The 22,951-nt window shown below is 38.9% G+C and overlaps 1 protein-coding gene across 1 annotated transcript in view; it reads left to right on the plus strand.

Moving 5' to 3' along the window:
• ACADM (acyl-CoA dehydrogenase medium chain) overlaps positions 1 to 16,443 on the plus strand; it is a 32,417-nt gene extending 15,974 nt beyond the window's left edge. Inside the window, exons 9-12 of the mRNA XM_033114417.1 lie at positions 554 to 694; positions 1,263 to 1,358; positions 14,024 to 14,272; positions 15,598 to 16,443. Of these exons, the coding sequence (XP_032970308.1) occupies positions 554 to 694; positions 1,263 to 1,358; positions 14,024 to 14,272; positions 15,598 to 15,669 (558 nt within the window). The 3' untranslated portion in view covers positions 15,670 to 16,443. The remainder of the gene's footprint in view (positions 1 to 553; positions 695 to 1,262; positions 1,359 to 14,023; positions 14,273 to 15,597) is intronic.
• Positions 16,444 to 22,951: the final 6,508 nt, after the last annotated feature.

A 22,951-nucleotide genomic window follows, 5' to 3' on the forward strand; every position in this document is an offset into this window, starting at 1 on the left:
ATTTTAAGAGTTGAGAGAAAATAAATTCAACTTTTACCTAGTACATAACTTTACTAGCTAACTGTATTAGGTAAGCAAAAATTAAACTTCCCGAATCAGATTGTTTCCTAAATGCTTTTCCAGACATTTATAGTAAAAAAGGAAGGATAGCCTTCAATCATATAATGAAATTTCTTTCTAGGTAATATGTACATGCTGACCTTTAGTACAAGTGTTGGTTTCAAAGTCTGTGAAACATTGTTTTAGACTAGGGGTGGATACTCTTTTTTGGTCAAGATCTGGGTTGTAAATATTTTAGACTTGGAGGGCTATATGGTCTCTGTCACAACTACTCAATTCTGCTATGGTAACAAGAAAGTAGCCACAGACAATATGTAAACAAATATGTGTGATTGTGTTCCAGTAAAGTTTTCTTTACAAAACAGGCATTGCTAGCCATAGTTTGTTGACCACTGTTTTAGACAATTATAGAAAGTCATAAAGCAATGGTTTAAGCCAAAATTTATGCTAGCTCAAAAAATGTTCCTTAATATATATCATTTTCCTTAATTAGGAATTAAATATGGGCCAGCGATGTTCAGATACAAGAGGAATTGTCTTTGAAGATGTGAAAGTGCCTAAAGAAAATGTTTTAATTGGTGAGGGAGCTGGTTTCAAAATTGCAATGGGAGCTTTTGATAAAACCAGACCTCCAGTAAGTAATATGACTTAATAATGTTTTATTTATCACACTGAGTAGTTTTATTTTAACATTGTATGCTTGGTGTATATTTTTTAATACTTGCTTTTATTAAGGATGGAGAGAGGTTCTGTTTTTATTTTTTAGAATTTTTCAACTCTCTTGCTACCTGTTACAAAAATTATTTTAACAAATACAAAATTACTGTAGTTGCTGCTAAATTTACAGAGGCAGTTCACACATAATTTCGTCATTCTTGCTGATATGTACTCATTTCCTCTTTTCTTAGCAGGAATATTTCCTCTAAGAAGCTTTCGTTTGTTAAACAGAAGAAATGATTTGCCTTTAGTCTGTGATCCTGTGCTTCACAAATGCTTTCCGTTAACCTTTAGTGCATAAATAATATAAATTTAAATGATTGTATTTCTCTACCTCCAGCCCCCTTTTTCTTGTTGCCTTGTTGCCTTAAGCTATAGGTCATCTCTCTGTATAATCCTTAACTTAGAATCTTGGGCAAATAACCATTATATATATGTTTTAAAGACAACATGAACTTTTGCTTTGTAAAATGTTAAAATACTAGGTAGCAGCTGGTGCTGTGGGACTAGCACAGAGAGCTTTGGATGAAGCTACCAAATATGCCCTGGAGAGGAAAACTTTTGGAAGGCTGCTTGTAGAGGTAATTTTAATATTGTACTTGCTTTGTTCAAATGTAAAAAATCATTTTCATCTAAATATTCAAAAATTGTCTTTTAAGTATGAACTAATTTATTTCTTGTTTGGTAACAAGATAATGTGATCTATCAGGATGAGCTTCAAGGAGAGATTTTCTTTAGACTCTGCCACTAACTATTGTCCACTCAGGGAATTAAAAAAACATTAATTAAAGAACTGAGTGCCTGTTGTGTCCCTGATACTGTGCTACCCTGGTTTTGGTAGTAGCATAATCTCCATTTAAGACCAGGAAACTGAGGCTGAGAGATTAAATAACTTGTCCAAGGTCACACAGTTTATAAATCACAGATCAAAGACTTCATTTCATGTCTTAATACACATTACTTTCCATGTCTTCTTCAGTATCAGATTTTAGTACTAAAGAGTCATTTCTTTCATGAGTTTCCAAGGAAATTTTTAACTCTTAGCTCATCAAATATCGAAGAGATATATTATCTCTTTTCTCTTCTTCTGTAATTATAGGTTGTACAGTGAAAACCTTCTATTTTTATTCCCAGGTTTCATTGTCAGTGGTTCTCAAACTGTCTGTGGTGAAAGATCAGTTTGTTTTTAATTTCCAATCAATATTGGACCATTATTTTTGTTAAATATAAGAATGTCACAACAATATCAAATTGTGTAATAGTGACCCTATATCTTATATTTTTGAAATTTAAACCTGTGATGTAATTCGATTCGACTGTGGTTTGGCTTGGGACTTTTTGAAAGTTTTTTTTTTCTTTCTTTGCTTCCCTTTCCTCCCCCAAACCTTGATGATTCTGTTTATTGTGCATTTACTATGCAAACCAGTTCCAATGGTTCTGTGTACTTTGGACCAGTGTGCACACCTGGCCCTGTAATTTGGCAGGGGTTTCTCACATCCCTTGGGGTTCACTCCTGACCCTGGGGCAGTGTAGTCTCTAGGAAGCGCCTTTTCCTGAAGTTGTCTGTAAAACCTTTTGGCTATATTGAGAGAGGAAGGCAGTCTTTGTGACAGGGAGTCCACTGTCTTCCCTAATGCTGGCAATTTGGAATAAAATCTGCTTTTCTTCACCAGCCTCGTCTCTGCACGGTAACAATTGTTTAAAAATTTCTACATACTTACTCTGACTTTCTGTACCACGAACCAGTAACAGTTTGTGGGCTGGCACTGGTCGACAGATCAAATGTGAATTACTGCTCTATGTCCCTCAACCCCAGTTTCATTATTTATCTCGCTATGCTGTATTCTAGATAATTTTCTCAGACAGCTTTCTAGTTCTTTGATCTTGTGCCTAATCTGCTACTTAATCCATCTGCAGAATATTTTAATGACTTTTTTATTTCTAGAATTTATATTTGGTTCTTTTTCAGTTCTACCCTTTCTTTGATGGTATCCTGGTTTTTCAACATAACTTCTCTGTCTCCTTCTTATCTCTTTAATTATATAAAAATGTTACCATGCAAAAGGTCCAGCTGCTCGCCTCACGTTAGCCAAAACTCAAAAGGTGAGGTTGGTTCTTGCTACTTCCTGCTGAGAGTGGGTGTGGTCGCTACCTATGGTCATCAGAGTTCTTTGCTATAGGCGAGGGGTCTATGGAGGAACTGCAAAAGGAAAAAAACCCTGGGCCGCTTGGTCAAGCTGCTGCTGGCATAGCTTGTCATCCTCAGGAGGCATGAGTTGGGGTTGGGACCCTGTCGGATGACCACCTGGAGATGACGCTGCTGTGTTGTGGATGACACAAACCTGACAATGACACCAAAAGACAAAGGCCAAAGATATGCAGTGTGAGAAGAATTGACAACAAAGTTACTTTCCCACTCCTTCCCCGCCCCCAAGGGCCTGGGGAAGAAGAGAGCCAAAGAGACTAAAAATCATGGTGATTCATTCAGCGGGCGTCCCAGGTGGGACACAAATGAAAGAGGAAAACTAGACCCAAAATAAGGCCCAAGAAAAAGGCATCATGTGCAGCTCCAGCTGTTACCAGTACTTAACCAGCCTTGGGAGATCCACCTGATTGTTTGAAGATTGTTTGAAGAGTTTAAGGTCTTCAGTTGGCTCACTGTCTTCCTTCTGGGAGAGTCCTGTGGAGTCTTAAATGAAAGAGGTTTGATTCTAGGGAAGTGGACCCAGCTGCTTACTCTCTGGAGCCCAACAATAATAGTTGGAGTGCTCAGGAGAACTGCAAAGGATCTCTTCCCCTCTATGCTTCTAACAGAACTTGGTCCCATACAATGTGTAGAGCGGTTGGTCTGGGGAATGTGCCAGTCCTCATATTTCCTGAGTGCCTACTGAACCTCTCCCAAGTTAATAGCATAAAAAAAATAACAAAATTAAGGTCAGAATCAAAAGCAATGGGCAGCAATTAGAGCCAGAGCTTGGAGATATCCTGACAGAACTTTTCCAGAGTCTTTTTAGAGTCTGATTTGCTCATTTTTCATTTCTTTTAAGGTATAGACCAATGGTAAGGTACAGGCTGAGTAAAATGAGCCCAAATCTGGTGCTCTATTTATCTTCACAGCTGAGCAGGTTTTAGAGGAAATAGGTCCAGAGTGAGCAGTTAAGACAGAGTTAAGTGGTTCCCATATTAATCAGGAAATTAACGGGCTTACATTACAGGTCAAGGGTCACCCGCATCTCCACCCTTGTAGTGGAGCCTCTTTCCTCTGGGGAGCCGCTGGGAGCCCCAGGCCCACCAATCAACCACAGCCATTTGTGAGGAAGGAGTGGGGCCCTGCTCCCTTCAGAACGGGACAATCTCTCTCCCATTGTCCTTTTAGTTTGCTCATAGGTGCATGGCTTCTTTTGTAGGATTAGGATACTCCTTACTCCAGTGGTCTGGGCTTCTATATCCAAAGCAGGCTTCTTTACCTGATGTGTCTCTTAGGTTTCTGGGATGCCCTGAGGTGGCTGCAGCCAAAAATCTGTCCTGTCTCTGACCTCATCCTCCGGGCTCACTGTTCCTTTCTTCTCTCGTTTTCCCTGTCTCGGTTGTTAAAGACATTTAAACAAATTCCCTGGTCTTCTTTTAGTATCTGAAACTCTTTATCAGGGATGTAACAGTGGGCCAGAACCATTATAGTATCTTGTCAGGTTAGGGAAAACATTAGGCTAAGCTTCCTTACACTGGCTTATACTCTAATGCCAAGGAGAGGGCACATGAACTCTAGCAGTCCTGGAGTACAGAAGCTTACGAGGTCTGACAATTAAGTTTGCGAACTTGTTGCAATGATGTTGCTAACCTTTTTTTTGATATCAGAGGGATTATTCATTATGAATTTGTACTAACTGGACAAAAGTTAACCAAGTTTACTATTTGGAAGTGCTGAAAAGGCTGCATGAAAAAGTTAGATGAAAACGACTTGAACTTTTTGCCAACAATTCAGGGCTCTTCATCACGACAATGCACCAGCTCACATGGCATTGTGTCTGTGAGGGAGTGTGTAGCCAGTATACAAATAACTGTATTGGAACGTCCTCCCTACTCACCTGATCTGGCCCCCAGTGACTTCATTCTTTACCTGAAGATAAAGGAAACATTGAAAGGAAGACATTTTGATGACATTCGGGACATCAAGGGTGATACAAGGACAGTTCTGATGGCCATTGCAGAAAAAGAGTTCCAAAATTGCTTTGAAGGGTGGACGGCGTGCTGGTGTCGATGCATAGTTTCCCAAGGGGAGTACTTCAAAGGCGACCATAGTGATATTCAGCAGTGAGATACGTAGCACTTTTTCTAGGATGAGTTCGCGAACTTAATTGTCAGAGCTCATATATAATTATTAGTAAAACGTAGTCCTTACTGTTGTGGAGAAACCAAGGACCTACTAATATAAAACAGGAAATTATTGATAAGACACACAATCTTTAGGCAGTAAACTTTTTCATAGTATCAGTAGCAGACCAACAGTCTAACGAACTTTGTCTTATTAGCAGAGAGAAAGCTTTAACTCTAATTTTGTACCAGCTTACTTTTGATATTCAAATTTACTTAATCATTTAGCTTAACCATACATAAATTTTCTTAAGGTTTTTTTTTTTTCCATCACAAACCTTTTATAACTTTCCCAGTACGTCTTAGTTGCTTTTAAATGAATAGTTTTAAGTTTTCAGTGAGTGCACAAGTCCACGCAGACTTGATGGACTTGGGTATTTTCTCTAAAGGAGCTTGCTTCACTGGAGTGTGGTGAATCCGGGGCGTCACTCTGGGAAGCTTTAGAGCTGTGTGTGTAATCAGCAACACATCATAAGGGCCGGTCCATTTTTCAGCAGGCTGGTTTTCAGGTCCCTGTTCTTTCCACGTCTTAAGCAGCACTCTGTCCTCCAGGTGGAACGGGTGCAGTGGTTCCTCTGGTGGGTGTTGCAACCCTTTGGGTGACTTCGGACATAAACGGTGGCCCATTGTCATTTTGGATGGAGCTTGGAAGGCCAAACCTTGGTATAATTTCCTTGAGCAAGCATCTGGCCACATTACCAGCCTATTCAGTCTGAGTGGGGTGTGCTTCTGTCCACCCTAAGAAAGTATCTACAAAAGCTAGAAAGAACTTAAAATTTCTCTGGGTTCAAGGCTTTTCAGTAAAATCAACCTGCCAGTCTTCATTAGGGCATACCCCAAGATATTGTACCCCCTTTTCAGGAGGATTATGTTTAGCTTTTTGGATTGTTTTTAGCACACAGTTGGCATCCTTGAGTGATCCGCTGAACACTGTTCTTTAACTGACCCCCATTAATGCATCTCTGCCATAGTGAGTTCCTTCTTGTAGGTGTCTCTAAATGGGAATCACTAGGGCCTCAGGAAGTAACATGCATGGGCATTAATTTTCCATGTTGAGTTGGGGTCATTGTTTGTCAACTCCCATTCTTGGGTATGTCCCTCATCTTTTTCTAAATTTTGAGGCTTGAATTCTGATAAATTTGCATGAGGTATTAGTACCCCTAAGATTAGGGTGTCTTGAGCTGCTTCTTTTGTTGCTTTATCAGCTGCCCTGTTTCCCTGGGCGACCTGAGTGACACCCTTCTAATGTCCTGAACAATGCATGATAGCAATTTGGTCAGGCAGGTTTATAGCTTCTAGCAAGGCTAAGATTTCTGGCGGGTATTGAACCTCTTTTGTTTCCTGAGGCCAAGAGATCTCCTCTCCATATAGCACCGTGGGCATGGGCCACCATTGAAGGCACACTTTGAGGCAGTGTATGTATTTTCCTGCTTGTCCTGGGACAATTCCATGGTCCTGGTAAAAGGAATTAGCTCAGCCTTTTGCACAGAGGTGCCCACAGAGGGCATGAGATTTAACTACCTTGTCCAGTGTCACCACAGCATACGTGGCTTTTCATTGTCCTTTATTCATGAAGCTGCTCCATCAGTGTAAAATTCCCATACAGGTTCCGTCAGTGGCAGGTCACATAGGTCCTGTCGGCAGGAATAGACTGAGGCAAGAATTTCCAGACAGTCATGTGTTAGGCTAGAGTCTACGCTACTAGCAGGGTGCTACTGGTAGCAGGGTGGCTGGGTTCAATGTCACGGTGGTTCATAGGGCCACATTAAGATTGTCTAGCAAAATGGCTTGGTATTGGCCCATTCGCCCAGCCATTAGTTAGTACCCTCCCTTTTGTTCTAATAAGGCCAGGACTTTGTGTAGTATAAACACCATCACTCACTGTCCTAGAGTTAATTTTTCTGCTGCTTGTAGGATGTAACAAGTAGCTGTAACTGCTTGCGGACAAACAACCTTTTGTGTTGTTTGTTCTTCAAGCCTTTTGGAGAAGTAGGCTATTGGTTGTGCCAAGTCTCCCAGCATTTGGACAAGGACTCCTAACCCTATTCCGTTTTTCATGCACGTGTCACTTGATGGCTTCTGGGGGTTGGGTAAACCTAGAGCTGGGGCTGACAATAATTGCTCTTTGATTGTGTCAAAAGCCTGTTGGCATTCGACCATCCGGTCTAGGGGTTCAGAATCCAGTCCCTTTAAGGATTCATAAAGGGACCTAGCTATGAGGCCAAGGTTTGGGATCCATATGCAACAATATCCTGCCATATTTAAGAATCCCCACAGTTGTCTTCCTATTTTTAGGGACTTGCATAGGTGCTATTGCTTGTTTTGGCCAGTCGTTGGGCTCCTGGTACCTCGTCTTAGCTGAAAACTGAGATAAGTTGTCGTGTCCAGCGCAACACGGGCAGTGAGCGAACAAGAAGGGGCGGAGAAGGGTTAAGAAAGAAACAGAAATCAAGAAAGTTTTGAAACAGGGGCCAAGGGTCTCACCGCCTCAAAGGACTGAGAGCCCCCAATCGGGCCACCTTGTGGCTTTTATTGATGCACATATAAGGAAGTAGCATTGTTTTTTCTACGGTCTGTGAGTCTCATACACCATACCAGAAAACTGGTTCAAACCAATCACCCTTGCCTGTTGAAAGTCCCATGATGTATAAATAATTATTGTTTGTACCTCCCCAGGGGACAAAACCTTTATGTTGAAAACTTACTGACCTGGAGAACTGATGTTACCATTTCCCAAGCAGGTTGTGGGAAGGAATACAGCCACAGAGGCAGAAGCTCTCCTCTGGGGGGGAAGGTGGGGGTCTATGCCTACCTCTGTCAACCCCGTGAATTCTCCTGGTGGTCCCACACAACTGTGCCTGTCTTAGATTGTTCCTTTCTTGAGGAATCTTACCCATCATCGGCTAGCCAGCCATCCTTCGGGGCCAAACAAGGAGATGGCGTAAAGGTGAAGCAATGTCCCTGAAAGGAATAGTCTCACAGACTCTTCTTTCTTTATAGGGGTAAGCACGAGGGGACAGACGGGCATGCTGCTGTGTGACAACAATAAGTTACTTTCTGTTTGCAGACTTGGGCCTTTTGAGGGGACACTTTGTATCCACAACGTACCAGATGATTTAGAACTAAGATAGTATTGGACTGGCAGACTTCGAAGGTTGGCCTGGCTATCAGCAAGTCGTCCACATATTGTAATAGGACTGCTTCAGTTAGCTGAAGAGCACACAGGGCCCTTGCCAAGATATCATTAAAAATGGCCGGAGAGTTTTTAAATCCCTGGGGCAGCACAGTCCAACAATATTGGAAGGTAGCCCTTGTTTTAGGGTCCTGCCTTTCAAAGGCAAATAATGATTGTGCCTGTTCATCAACAGGGATGCAAAAGAAGGCGTCCTGGAGATTTAATACTGAAAACCTTCCAAAGTTTCCTGGCACTGCAATTAACAAGGTGTATGGATTGGGGGATATCTTGAACTATATCATTGATAGCTCTGAGGTCTTACACAAATCTATATTCATTTGTGTGCAGCTTCATTGGCAAAATGGGCGTATTACTTTTGATATGGCCTTATAGCCCCCTCCTTTAGCTTTATTTTTACTGGTTGTGTGTTAATAGCTTTTCCAGGTGTCCCATCTGCCCAAACGGCTGTACTCACTGCTTCATAGCTCTCTGGAGGCCCCGTTTCTCTTCCTGTCCTTTCTGGGCAGACATGTAGCATGTGAAGCTGCAAGGCATGTTCTGGCAGAACCTGTAGGTGAAGCTCTTGCTTCTGGGGTAAGAGATTATATGGGCATTGAGCTTACACAGAAGATCCTGACCTAAGGGGGATCAGGCACTCTGTCACAGAGAGAATTACAGTGTTGTGTCATTGAATTAACCACCGGGTGTTGGCAAAAGGTGAAGAATTCACAGGATCGGCCTGAAATAATGAGGGCAAGGACGTTTGTTCAAGAAGAAAGACGCTGGCATAGAAGTTGCCAGGGCAGACAACTACACCTAACTTTAGGGTAGCTTTTTCTTATGTGAGAAAGGGTAGGTAAATTTCCTTGTAGTGGGGAGCTGTGACGTACAGACGGAAGTCATTTGATTGACATATGTTGTTTATATATAGTTTCTTTCTGTGCATGCTCTTACCCATAATGAATACAGAAAAACCCACAGCGGGGGTGGAGGGTGCAAGCCTCAATGTTCATTTCATTTTCAGATTATAATGAGGCTAGAGTACAAGTAACAGACTTGTTTCAGCATGCGCATGTGTGAAGAACCAGCTAAGACCTTTTGGGTCTTGTCTCCTCTTTTTAGGTGTTCGGACACTTTGATTTATTTCTAGGGGATGAGCCTGGGTTGTTCCTGGGGAGGAGATACAGGCCTTGGCAGTCCCCTTTCAGGCTCACTTTTATTAATTTTTTGCCTTATCATATAAGACATTTTAAATATCCCATTTTACATTCTAAAGGTTGGAGAAAAGCCTTTTGTTGTAGTTGACCAGTTAATCCTGTTGCCAAAGGTGTTGCTGAGCTTTTGTTAGTCAGCTTAGTGTTTAATACTGAATAAGTGATTCCAGGGTCTACAAAATTAATTTTTTTTACAATCATTTTTATTAAAGCCCAGAACACATTTATTAACAGATCTTAATTTATTCTTTAGCTTTTCTGTAACAAGAATCCAAAAGTTGAACTCAGACCCATCCAATAATTAATATTTCAGTCAACTTTCTTATTTTGGAATATCTAGACATTTAATAATTTTTATCATCTAACCCAACGTAGCAAAATCCCAAGGTTTCGAGTTACCAACAGAATTTGGGAAACCATGTTTAAGCATATATATCGTATATATACATATATATATATATCATACATATGTATATGTATATATACATATGATATATGCATGATATACATATCATATATATATAACATCATTACTGAAAAGCTTTGTAACAACCTTTTATTTTAGTTCTATTCTTAACTCTCTGAGATTTCAAAGTTAATTATCACTCAAGGTATTTTCTTGACAAATTTTGTAACAGAGATAACATTAATTTACTTTTGCTCTAAAAGACACATTAGAGCTGATGGTATGGCTAGGTCTTATTTTCGGGGAAACATGGTACATCTAGACAGGCCCACCAGGTGTTATGCTTTCTTTTTCGTGGTAGAAGGTGCAGTCATTTATGTTTTACTTTACATGGACTATCCCAACACACCCTTGACCACTGGGCTTATAAAATTTTACTGATATAGGAAGTCCTTGGATCTAAATGGTTTGTCTTCCATCCCACAAGGCACATTGCCCTACCAGCACCTTCAGTGTGCTAGCTTCTTCCTGCTCATCCAGTCTCATTAGTATACCATCAATAAAGAGGACCCATATGATGTCCTTCACTACGTTCTGGTGGTCGTGATGTCAAGCTGGGAGAGTTTATATAACTCTGGGGCAAGACCGAGATTATGACATCCTAAAAGCGTGCACACTTTCTTGACCTTTGACAAAACAATTCTAACTGCAAGATAATATAATAGTTCAAAGACCCATTAAGGGGCCATTGCTTTTCAAACTCTCTAAGGTATGCATAGACCAAACTATTCCAGTAAAACACCATTTTCTTTTTTGTCATTGGTTTATAAGTTGACCAATCAACCAACATAGGACACAGAGGACTCTCAGATGGTATAGACAGAGAGCCTCCCTTTTTTGCTTAAGACACAAACAAAGGAGAAGGAGGGTAAAACAAAGCACAGACAAATGCAGAACAAATTACATACAGACAAAACAAAGCCAAACGTGAGTACTCACACCAGATCCTCAACAAAGAGGAGCTGGGGCTCAGAACCTGGTCTCCCACCAAAACTGATACTGCAAATGGGTCTTGAGAGACCCCATATGGCATAAAAGGCCAAATCAGTACCAGAGATGGGCCTCAAATGAGGCCCCCAAGTGGCACCGATGCCCAAACAAGAGACAGGATTTCCGGTGCGCTCCCCAGGTCTTACAAGGCCCAGACTTCAAATGGGTCTCAAAAGACCCCCAATGGCATAGAAGCCCAGACGGCATAAAGCTCAAACGGCATAAAACCCCAAATGGCATAGAAGCTCATATGGCCTGAAAGCCCAAAACCGTCATTGCAAATGGATCTCAAATGAGGCCCTAACCTGTGGTTTCCGGAACTGACAACTGTTTTTTTTCTACCAGCTTAGGTGTTTATACGTGTCAACACAGGTAAGGGGAGAGTTGGGAAAAATCCCCAACAAGAACAAGGTCTTGGCAGCTGCTGGGTAATTCCTGCAATCGTCTCCCCTGGGGCCAGCCTGCTGCAAGCATCGGAGCATCCCCGCTCCCTCCCTTGGGGGGTGGTGAACACACCAGCTCTTGGTGTGGTCTGATCTCAGGCCCACGTTGGGCGCCAATTTGTTGTTCCCTTGCAAAAGGTCCAGCTGTAGCATGAAAGCCAAAACTCGAGAGTGAGGCTGGTGGACAGAAAAGCAGGTTTTATTCCAAAATGCCAGCATTAAAGGGGAAGACAGTGGATTCCTTGTCACAAAGACTGCCTTCCTGCTCTGAATACCACCAAAGGTTTTATAGACTCACAAGGGAGGGCAGAACAAAGGAAGGAGATGGTGGCCAGACAACTTCCAGGAAAAAGTACTTCCCAGAGGCTAGTCTGCCCGAGGGTCAGGAGTGAATCCTATACAAAGGTAAAAACCCATCCCAAGTTACCAGGCCTGGTGTGCACACTGGTCCAAAGTAAACAGAACCATTGGAACTGGTTTGCATAGTAAATGCACAGTAAACAGTCATCAAGGTTTGGGGAGGAGAGGGAAGCAAAGAAAGGAAAACAAACTTGCAAAAAGTCCCAAGCCAAACCACTGTCGAATAGAATTACATCAGAGGTTTAAATTTCAAAACCAGAAGATAGAGGGTCACTGTTACAAAAATACTTCATTTATGGTAACTTTCAGATTTTTTTCTGTTACCCCAAGTTCTTAGGGTGTAAATCTTTTCATCTATTGTATCTTCTATCTCTGTTATGGCCAGTTATTTCCTCTCAATTTTTGCTTGTCAGTTTATCTGCAGCAATTACTATTTTTCTTCAATGCATTGTGGAAGCATCCTAGAAAATGACTTTTTTTACTTTTATCAGGCACCCCAGAGATTTCACCATTCTAAGAGCTGTTTCTTTAAATATTTTCATTTAATTTTGTAAATATATTTATAACAGGAATAACCTAACTGGGTATAGAATTTTGAATTGTAAAATATTCTTAAAACTCTGATAATTAAGTGTATTCTGGCATTGGTGTTTTGTATGGAGAAGTCTGAAGCCAGTTTGAATTTCTATTTCCTTTTTTTCCTCCCTTTTTAAAAAAAGTATTTTTTTCAGTTACAGTCCACATTCAATATTATTTTATGTTAGTTGCAGGTGTACAGCATAGTGGTTAAACATTAATTATGTTTAACATAATTTATGTAGTGATCCCCTTATTATATTAGTCTAATACCCAACTGGCACTATACATAGTTGTTGCAACATTATTCACTATAGTCTAACTACCAATTTGTATTTCTTTTTTTTTCTTTCCCCCCTTCATCTGCCTCCCCGCCACCCACTGCAGTTCAAGCCATTGTTTTTCAGTCTGGTTGTGTAGGACACAGCTCCCTGGCCCATGCTGGTGTTATGATCCTTGCACTCCCCCAGGCTGAGACAGTTGGTCTCCAGTTGTGGTCTCTAGTTGTGGGTCAGCAGCTCAGGGCAGCTCTTGCCGGCTGCCGGCTGCTCATGGCAGCACACCAAAGCCCACGGCAGCACACAGCAGCCACAGTAGCACACTAGCTGTGGGCCACTCATGTTGGCCGCCAGCCACTCACAGCAGCACACAGTAGCCCGTGCTGTGCAGCACTTGGCAGCCCACACCAACCTCCAGCTGCTCATGGCAGCCCAGCTCCAGGGAGGGCTGTTGTTCACAATCTTAGCTGTAGAGGGCGCAACTCACAGGCCCTTGTGGGAATTGAACCGGTGACCTTGGCGTTAGGAGTATGGTGCTCCGACCACCTGAGCCACTGTGCTGGCCCCCAATTCGTATTTCTTAAAACCTTCACCTTTTCACCCAGCTCTCCAATCTCCCTCCCATCTGGCAACCATCAGTTTGTTCTGTGTATCTGAGTCTGCTTCTGTTTTATTTATTTTGTTCTTTAGATTCCACATGTAAGTGATATCAATGGTATTTGTCTTCTGAGTCTGACGTATTTCACTTAGCATAATACCCTCTAGTTCTTTGTATATTGTCACAAAGGGCAAGATTTCATTCATAAAAAAGAAGCTGGGTTGTTTTTGCATTAATTTCTCCACTGGGAGTTTCCTGACCCACAGAGACTGTACACATTGATTCCACATTTTAAGAGATACTCAGGATACATAAAATTTTTGTGGTATTTTCATTAAAAAATGCATAGCTTCATTCCAGTCCTAAGAAAACATCAGACTAACCCAAATTCAGGGACATTCTACAAAAAATGACCAGTTAGTAATATTCAGAAGTGCCAAGATCATGAAAGACTGAGGAATAATAGCAGACTAGGAAAGACTAAGAATAACTGAATTTAATTGGAATTCTGGATGGGATCCTTGAACAGGAAAAGGACAATAGTGGAAAACATGGCCAAATTTGAATAAAGTTTATAATTAAGTTGATACTATTGTACCAATGTTAATACATTATCTTTGTTCAGTATACTATTGTTTTTGTAATATGTTAACATTGGAGGAAGCAGAGTGTAACTTAAGTCTAAGATTAGTTTTAAAAGTTTTTTAAAAATTCCAGGAGAAAAACTTTTAAGTTAGTCAATATATATTCTTAAACTTTTTCTTTTTAATTCTAGCACCAAGGAGTATCATTTTTGTTGGCTGAAATGGCGATGAAAGTTGAATTAGCGAGATTAGGTTACCAGAGAGCAGCTTGGGAGGTTGATTCTGGTCGTCGAAATACCTATTATGCCTCCATTGCAAAGGCATTTGCTGGAGATATTGCAAATCAGTTAGCTAGTGATGCTGTGCAGATTTTCGGAGGCAATGGATTTAATACAGAATACCCTGTAGAAAAACTAATGAGGGATGCCAAGATCTATCAGGTAAGTTTAAAAATTATTTTTATTGCTTTTTAGGAAACAATATTTGTAAATGGCAGACTTCTGATCATTTAGGGATTTTATGCCACTAATAATAATAAATGACATTCTAGATGGCTATAAGCTGAAGTTTTTAGAACTAATTAACACAAACAAGAATGTTATCTTTTATATGCCTTAAATAGAGAGTAGGCTAACAAAGTAAATGGTACAGGCATGTACACGGGTCTGGATCAGCCTTCTTTGAGTCTTGACATTGACATCCTAGCTAATTGTAACCAAACCGTTTGCTCTCCTAAAAGTATGCATGTCATTTAAAATTACTTCATTTTGAATCTTGGATGACAACTATTGAATTGACTGAAACAGAGTGAAAAGCCAACATGAGGAGACAGATATAGATGACTCTGTCTTCTGAATTAAATTGGTGGTTAGAAAAACTTAAAAGAGTAATTTAGTAAATTGGATATAAACGCACATGTTCTGTACATGTAGCTTAAGTATTAATAATTACAACTCATACTCCACAGTATCTCCTCCCTTGCTTCTTTCTACTCCCAGGAAATTATTTGACAAATCCAGTCATTTGAAATCTAGAGGTAGAATTGTAGAATGCTAGTGTGAGAAGGAAATTTAGACATAATGCAGCCTGTCAATTTAGAAATGAAAAAACTGAGGACCAGAATTTGTGCCTTATTCAGAGTTACAGGTTTATCTGGTGATATTCTTCCTCTCCTGGAGCCTGTAATTAATATAATTATTACTATTAGCAACCATTTAACTTTTCTCTGTCATCTGAGATGAACTAACAAATCGCTATGATTAGAAAGTTCAAACTGGAAGTGAAGGTTGGCTAATAGGAATATCTAATGGAACAAAACCAAATCTAGTATCGTTTTATTTAGCAACTCTGTTCCTTAGGCAGCAAGAGAAAAAAACTCAGATTTTAAGAGTAAAAATAGAAAATGACTGAAAGTGACAGCGAGTTAAAAACACTTTAGAATAATTGGAGAAATATTTTAGCAACATCAAACTTTAGATTTGCCAAACTTTTGAAATGTTAATATTCTTTGATCTTTTTTTTTAAAGACTCCCAAAATTGTGGTAAATGACTTTTTAAATAATTTTTCCTAATCTTTACAGAATTATATATTTTCATAGGTTTCACAAAATCAGGTTTCGGAATCACTCTACGCTACAGAACATATATATGATTTGATTCAATTGGGTATTACAGTAGAACTTACACTACTTTCCAAAATATTAAGTACATTGGAGTATTTCTGTACTGAAGATATTTTACCTACATGTATATTTTTTTCTTGCAGATTTATGAAGGCACAGCACAAATTCAAAGGCTTATTATAGCCCGTGAACACATTGGTAGGTATAAAAATTAACAAGATTGCTGTAGAAACATGATTAATTTTTGAGTAAATAGAACTTTATCCACTATTTAAGCTGAACGTTATCAGTTTTAAGCAGAAAAGAGTAAGGGCTTTAAGATTTTTTTCCAATGAAAACTTTAAAATAAGTACTCTTACACTAAACATCTGCAACTAATTCTAATAGTAGTTTTCTACCTTTGTTTAACTTTATGACTTGCCTTTTCTCAAGTAGATTTGGTTTCATTAAAATTATGTGTTGTCTTCAGTACCACTGTACTTCAATTATATTAACCCAGAAAAATACATATGTTTTGTTATTTTGACCTCTTAAAATTAACAGAAATCACTTGGAATTTCAATATTTTTCCAATGGCAGAAAAGTGAGCTTATAAAAACGTATTCAGGATGTTCTAAAATTTACATTGTGAGAACATATTGTAAGATTTGGGTGCCATCAAATAACTTGCCAGTGACTTTGTAAACTTGATACTGTATTAGAGGAGTTCATTTTGCTACAATTTGGAAAGCATTTCTTTTCAATTTTGTATACAGTGATAGTAAAAAAATTGATGTTCATATTTTCCCATTATACAACAACCAGAAGTTACTTGAAAATCTTGTTTAATTCTACTGTTTACTTGCCTTACTTAAAATAAATGAATTTTGCCTTAAATGATTTTTATATGATTCTGTTGGTCTCTGGGTAGCCTTTGGTCTATTGTACACAATTTCATTTCCTGTGCATATGTTCTGAAAAGAAACTTAAATAAAATTGTTCAATGCTTATTAGTGTACCTGTATTCTTTCTGAGAACTTTTATTACTTCATGTAATAGTGGACACTTAATTTACTATAATGGAAAAAAAGTCATGTTTTTATTTTGAACTGCATAAAGTTACCTGCCCATTTTTCATTAGATTATTTTGTAAAATACCTCAGAAAATACAAGATAATGTAAGAACCAAAGTTTGTGAATTTAATTTCTTAGTACTTCTAATCATCAAATAACTGCTAAACTACATTATACTAAATGGGTGTTTCTGACATTACTTCTGATTTCCAATTCTGACATTAAGTGGGTGTTCTACAGTTCAATCCTATTCTGACACTAACTCAGAATGGTTAGCATCAAACTTCACAGGTTTCAGGGCTCAGTCCCATAAAGTACCCTCATTTCAGACACTAGTCACAAATCCTGGGTCCCCAGGCTACCCACGTATCTATCCAATTTTGCGGCAAATTTGGGTATTCCCAAAACCCCACCCTCAGGTTTGATAATTTGAATGGCTCCCAGAACTCAGGAAAAACACTTTACTTAACATTTATTGGTTTACTATAAAGGATATAACTAAGGAACAGCCAAATGGGAAAGATGCATAGGGCGCTTTCATACCTTCTACCCATGTACCACTCTCCCAGCACATAAATGTATTAACCAACGTGGAAGCCCCTGAATCTGATTGTTCAAGAGTTTTTATAAAGAATCTTCCGCCCCAGAGGTCAAGGGTGGGGCTAACAGTTCCACCTGTATTAGCTAGGGCTGCCAGGCTGGGTGTCTTAAACTACAGATACGTATTTTTTCACAGTTCTAGAGGCTAGAAATCCAAGATCAAAGTGCTATCTGGGTTGGTTTCTGGTGAGGCCTCTCCTGGCTTGTAGACTGCTGCCTTCTCAGTGTGTAGTGTTTTTGCACATGATGTCTTGTCTGTGGACATGCACAGAGAGAGCGCTCTGGTGTCTCGAATGGATTAGAGCTGCAGTCTCCTGCTCGTATCTTATTTAGCTTCAGTGCGTGCAGGCCAGCGGACCCCTTGAGTCCACGGTAATGCAAATGGAGATTTGAAATTACAATACACAGCCCAAAATTTACCTACCAATCTAAACAAAGCCTATAGACAAAAATGTATTCCAAAGCCACATGATGAGACTTTATTAAAGCACCCTTGATAATAAGTATTAAGCAATTATATAACCGTACCAATTATGACTTTAGTCACAAGTTAATACAAATGAACTTAAGCTACTTTAAGTAAAAACGTGAACAAATATATTTTAAGTACAGTTTATCCAGGAACAACTGAAGAGTTAGAGGCACTGAGACCCCCTAACTGCCTCATGCAGGTAAAAATCGTGTATAACTTTTGACTCCCACCAAAATGTAACAAATAGCCCACTGTTGATAGGCATCCTTACTGAGAACATAAAATCGATTAACACACGCTTTGTATGTTATATGGATTATATACTGTATTCTTACAATAAAGTAAGCTAAGGAAAAGAAAATGTTACTAAAATCATAAGGAAAATACTTTTATAGTACTACAAGTATTTATTGAAAAACTCCACGTGTAAGTGGACCCGGGATGTTCAAACCCAGCTTGTTTAAAGGTCAACTGTATATTGAAGTGCCTCCTGGATCTGAAGGGCAGGCATGGAGTCAGTTTTAGGAAAGGACTAGAACCCAAATAGTCTTTAGCAATCCATTAAATAGTACTTTTCTGCCTCTCAACTCCATTTCTCCCTGTCAGGTTTCATTCTTTCTTGTTCTGTAGTGTAGTTTTCTCTGCTTCTTTGATCTCATAATAGAATAAGATCTAATATTTATGTATCAGATATCCTACCCCTTACATAAGCTGACTGTCTAGGGCTATTACAGCCAGGAGGGTAAGTAGAGTCACAGACTATAAACATGACTGTTTGTTGCCTATGTCTATGAATTGATGGTTCCTAGAGAAGCCATTGGTTTATAAAAGATGTGATGTGCTTATGGCAAGTCTAATGAATGTTTAAGGAATCCACCATAGTCATAATGCATAAAGGGAGAAGAGATTATCCCAAGACTATCCTGAATTAAAAAAAAAAAGTTGCTGTTTATATGGCTTCCAGAATGACATTCATTAATTTGAATACATTACCCATGATCAATTAGTACAAAAGACTTTGTAGATTAAATTCTACAGGCAACAGTTTTGTTTCTATTGTTGATTACACACATCAAACATTTCATTGAACTCAATGAATGAGGGAACAAATAAGATGTTAAAACTGGTATAAGGGAGAATTTGAAAAACAGACATAAAACAGCAGTAAGAAATGCTTAAAACTATTAATGGATATAAAATTGGTTAATAACCTATACGACAATAAAATCTAAAGGGGTCTTTTCTACAGAACAGAAATCAGTTCTAGTTCACAGTTCATTTGTATTACTGTCCATTTTCTACAATTTAACTTCTAACTTTACAGAGTTGTAAGATAGCCTAGCCAACAGAAAGACAGTAACAGGTACCTAACCGCTTCAGAAAATACCCCGAGGATCCATTAGAGAATACCTAGCACTTCACTAAAAAGATACTCAGTATTTTCTTTCATCCATTTCCAAGTCTTTCACAATGTTTTCTGACAGCCTCTTCCTTGTGATCCTAAATAATCTGCCAAGATTATTCTTGATTACAAAAAGGCAGGCCTCTTGAATTTACTTTGCAAATACAGACAGGATTAACTTTTGTCTGAAACTTTTCATAAAGACACTCAAATTGGACTTTTAAAAGCCTCTGTAATTTGCTATCTAAATGCTAGGGAACCAAGCCCAAGAAATCCTCCACCCGATTTCTCCAGTAGTACGTGAGATTTTGGGACAATTTCTCTTCTCAGCTTCTTCAAAACTTACAAGGTTCCTGGATTGCCAAGAAGGGACCTGTAGTAGTTTTGTATGCATTGACCTAACTACAGAGGGTGCCAAAAAAATGTATACCCATTTAAGAAAGGGAAAAACTGTACTAAAATTGTAATACTACATACCGATAACAAAAGATGAATACAAGTCACATTTGACTTCTGCAATTACAAGAGGTGCTCAAAGTGGTTAACATCTGCGTAATTTTAATAGTTTTTTCCTTTTTTAATATATGGATATGAGGTATGACACTTAAGTTCGCGAACTTGCCACCGTGTACTGACATTGGTGGCACTATATAAACAGCTCAGTGAGGGTTCATAACCTTCGTATATCAGTGTCTCACAGGTGTGTTAGTGTCGACGTGTGGCAGTGTCTTGCTGAGTGGCGTTCATTATTGTTGCGTGTTTTTTTGTGCTGTCGCAAGAATGAGTTGAATTAGAGCAATGAACAAACATTAAATTCTTGTTAAACTTGTCAAGAGTGGAAGTGAAATCAGGGACATGGTTAGTCTAAGTTTATGGGGATAATGAGACGAAGAAGACAGTAGTGTACAAATGGATTAAACGTTTTTCTGAGGGGAGAGCGCATTACTGATGAAGAGATGTCAGGGAGGCCAGTAACAAGCAGAACTGAAAAAAAATTTCAGAAATTCATCGAATTGTGTGTCAAAAATCGTCAGCTGGACTGTGAAGCACAGCAGACCAAGTAAACATCGATAGAGAAACTGGAAAATCTTAACTGAAAATCTTGCCATGAGAAAGGTGTGTGCAAAAATGGTTCCAAAGGTGCTCACTGATGAACAAAAGGAGAGTCAAAAGTTGCCAAGACCTTTTGGAGAGGCAAGACAATGTTTTAGGCCATGTTATTCACTGGTGATGAAACATTGGTGTACTAATAAGACTCTGAAACAAAGCGTCAAAGTGCACAATGGAAGTCAGCCAATTCTCCACGACCGAAAAAGTTCTGTGAGTCCAAATCAAGAGTCAAAATGATGTTGCCAACCTTTTTTTTGATATCAGAGGGATGATTGATTATAAATTTATACCAACTAGACAAACAGTTAACCAAGTTTACTACTTGGAAGTGCTGAAAAGATTGCGTGAAAAAGACGAAAACGACCTGTTCACCAACAATTCATGGCTCTTGCATCACAACAGTATACCAGCTCATACAGCACTCTCTGAAGGAGTTTTAGCCAGTAAACAAATAACTGTATTGATACACCTTTCCTGCTTACCTGATCTGGCCCTCAATGACTTCTTTCTTTACCCGAAGACAAAGGAAATACTGAAAGGAAGACATTTTGATGACATCCGGGACATCAAAGGTAATACAACGACAGCTCTGATGGCCATTCCAGAAAAGGAGTTCCAAAATTGCTTTGAAGGGTGGACAAGGTGTTGGCGTCAGTGCATAGCTTCAAAGGTGACCATAGTGATACTCAGCAGTGAGGTATGTAGCACTTTTTCTAGGATGAGTTTACAAACTTAATTGTCACACACGTCCTTTTTTTTGGCACCTCTGTATAAAGTCAACTTGTTTATTAATAGTGGGCTTGTCATACCTGGTTAAATGAGTATTGTCAAATAATACATACCACATATGGTCTTGGTACACAATCAGTTCGTTCAATTATATCCTAGTAAACAGTAGTACAGATTCTTTTTGATTATTGTCATGAAATGTAAGAAGATCCAGTATATGTTCTTAATTCTGGAGACTGAGTGAGAATCAGATACCATTTTAAAATTCCAGTTTTACAAAAAGAGAGTCCAGCAAATTGAAGGCTACAGACAGCGTAAGAATTAAAAAAGGTTTAATCATATAGCCATAAAAATATTATATTACAACTGCATAAACAGTATTCTAAACAACTAACCAAGATTAAATTTCCCCCTTAGTTCACTGAGTTCTCTGTAATTGGTATGGTGCATCTTGGGTCAATGAGCTGCTTTCAAGAAGCCATCTGCTTTCAGACTAAAGAGTCCTGGAAATCCTGACTCAGTCCAATGGTGTGGTGTGAAATTTGTCTAAGCTGTTGGATTGGAAGTCTGTACCCAAGGGACTTCATTGAAATATCTATCAATAGTTCAAAACACCATGCTCCTTTCCATGAATCTCTGAGACTGTCCCTTCCTGAATGCACTAACTTTGGCCTGTAACTTACAGCAGAGCCTTCCAGCTAGTGCCGGAGTAAAACAGAAACTATCTGTAGATGACTGTCAGGTTCAGGTGCTGTAACAACACCATAGACTGAGTGGCTTGAACAAACATTTATTTCTCAGAGTTGTAGAGGCTAGGAAGTCCACGATCGAGGTATCAGCCTTCTTCTGTATTGCAGACTGCCAAATGCTTGTGTTCTCACATGGCAGAAATAAGGTGAGAGGACTCTCTTGGGTCCCTTTTATAAGGGCACTAATCCCGTTCATGAGGACTTCACCCTTACAACCTAATTACCTCCCAAAGGCCCCACCTCCTAATACCATCACATCGGGGTGCAGGATTTCAATATATGAATTTTGGGAGGACACAAACATTCAGTTCACTGCAATGATCTAGACTGAAGGTTGTAGTTAATTACTGTACCCAATAATATCAGATTGGAATTGAGTAAAAATTTCTATTGCAGCATAGAATGTAGGTATTTCACAAGAATTTTACCATTATTTCCCATGAGGGAAAAAACACTGACAAATCTCCAGGGCCTTGTCATAAAGTATATAATTTTGGACATATTTATATTAATTACATCTCAACGATACAAACTTAAGCTAAGGAAGGCTAAGTCGACCTGATTTATTTACCAACTTTTCCTATGAAGCTCCCACAATAGTGTTGATAAGTTAAAAAATGCAGATGGAGCACATGAAATAAACTTAATTTTTTCTATTATCTTTTTATAAGGTGCAAGAAGAGTTTTTGTGATTTTCCAGGATATCCCAGGAGATTTCAAAGATACATTTAGGTGTAAAATGTATCCTGAAATGTTTATTTTTCTAAATTCAAGATCTGACCTTGGGAAGGCAAAATCAAGAGATATCAAAGATGACCTATTATCTTGATTAAGAAAGGATTATAGGTGCCTGAGAAAGAACACTCTTGCCTATTTAAAGGGACAACAAATAAAACAGAAAAATATAACATGATTATAAGAAACTTTAGATGTTTCTCAAATGAGGACATTTTGTTCCCTTTATAAAACAAAAAAGTAAACATTGAGAGCTCAGAAAATTCATTCAGGTAAGACAAAAGCTTTGCTGTCTAGAACAGAAGGTAAAGATTAACCTTTTACATTATTGGTGAAGGAGTAAATCTGTAAACCGAGGAAGCAAGCCCCTTAAAACAGAAGGAAAATTGTCATAACTATAGTGCATTCCATTGTCTTTTCAGACTCGGATATTACACATCAAGGCAAAATTCACTCTCCTAAAGTTTTGTCCTTCACTGTGCTTTTTTATATTCTAGAAAAAAACTGATACTTTGGAACAAAACTACTCTTTTTCTCTCAAAAAACAAAAACCTATAGTAGCTGCATTTCTATGTTACTATCGCTCCTATTATAGTTATATAATCATCATTATTATTGTTATGACAGTCAAAGACACTAACTCTATT

The sequence above is a fragment of the Rhinolophus ferrumequinum genome, chromosome 9 (genome assembly GCF_004115265.2).
Source record: "Rhinolophus ferrumequinum isolate MPI-CBG mRhiFer1 chromosome 9, mRhiFer1_v1.p, whole genome shotgun sequence".
NCBI classification, from domain to species: Eukaryota; Metazoa; Chordata; class Mammalia; order Chiroptera; family Rhinolophidae; genus Rhinolophus; species Rhinolophus ferrumequinum.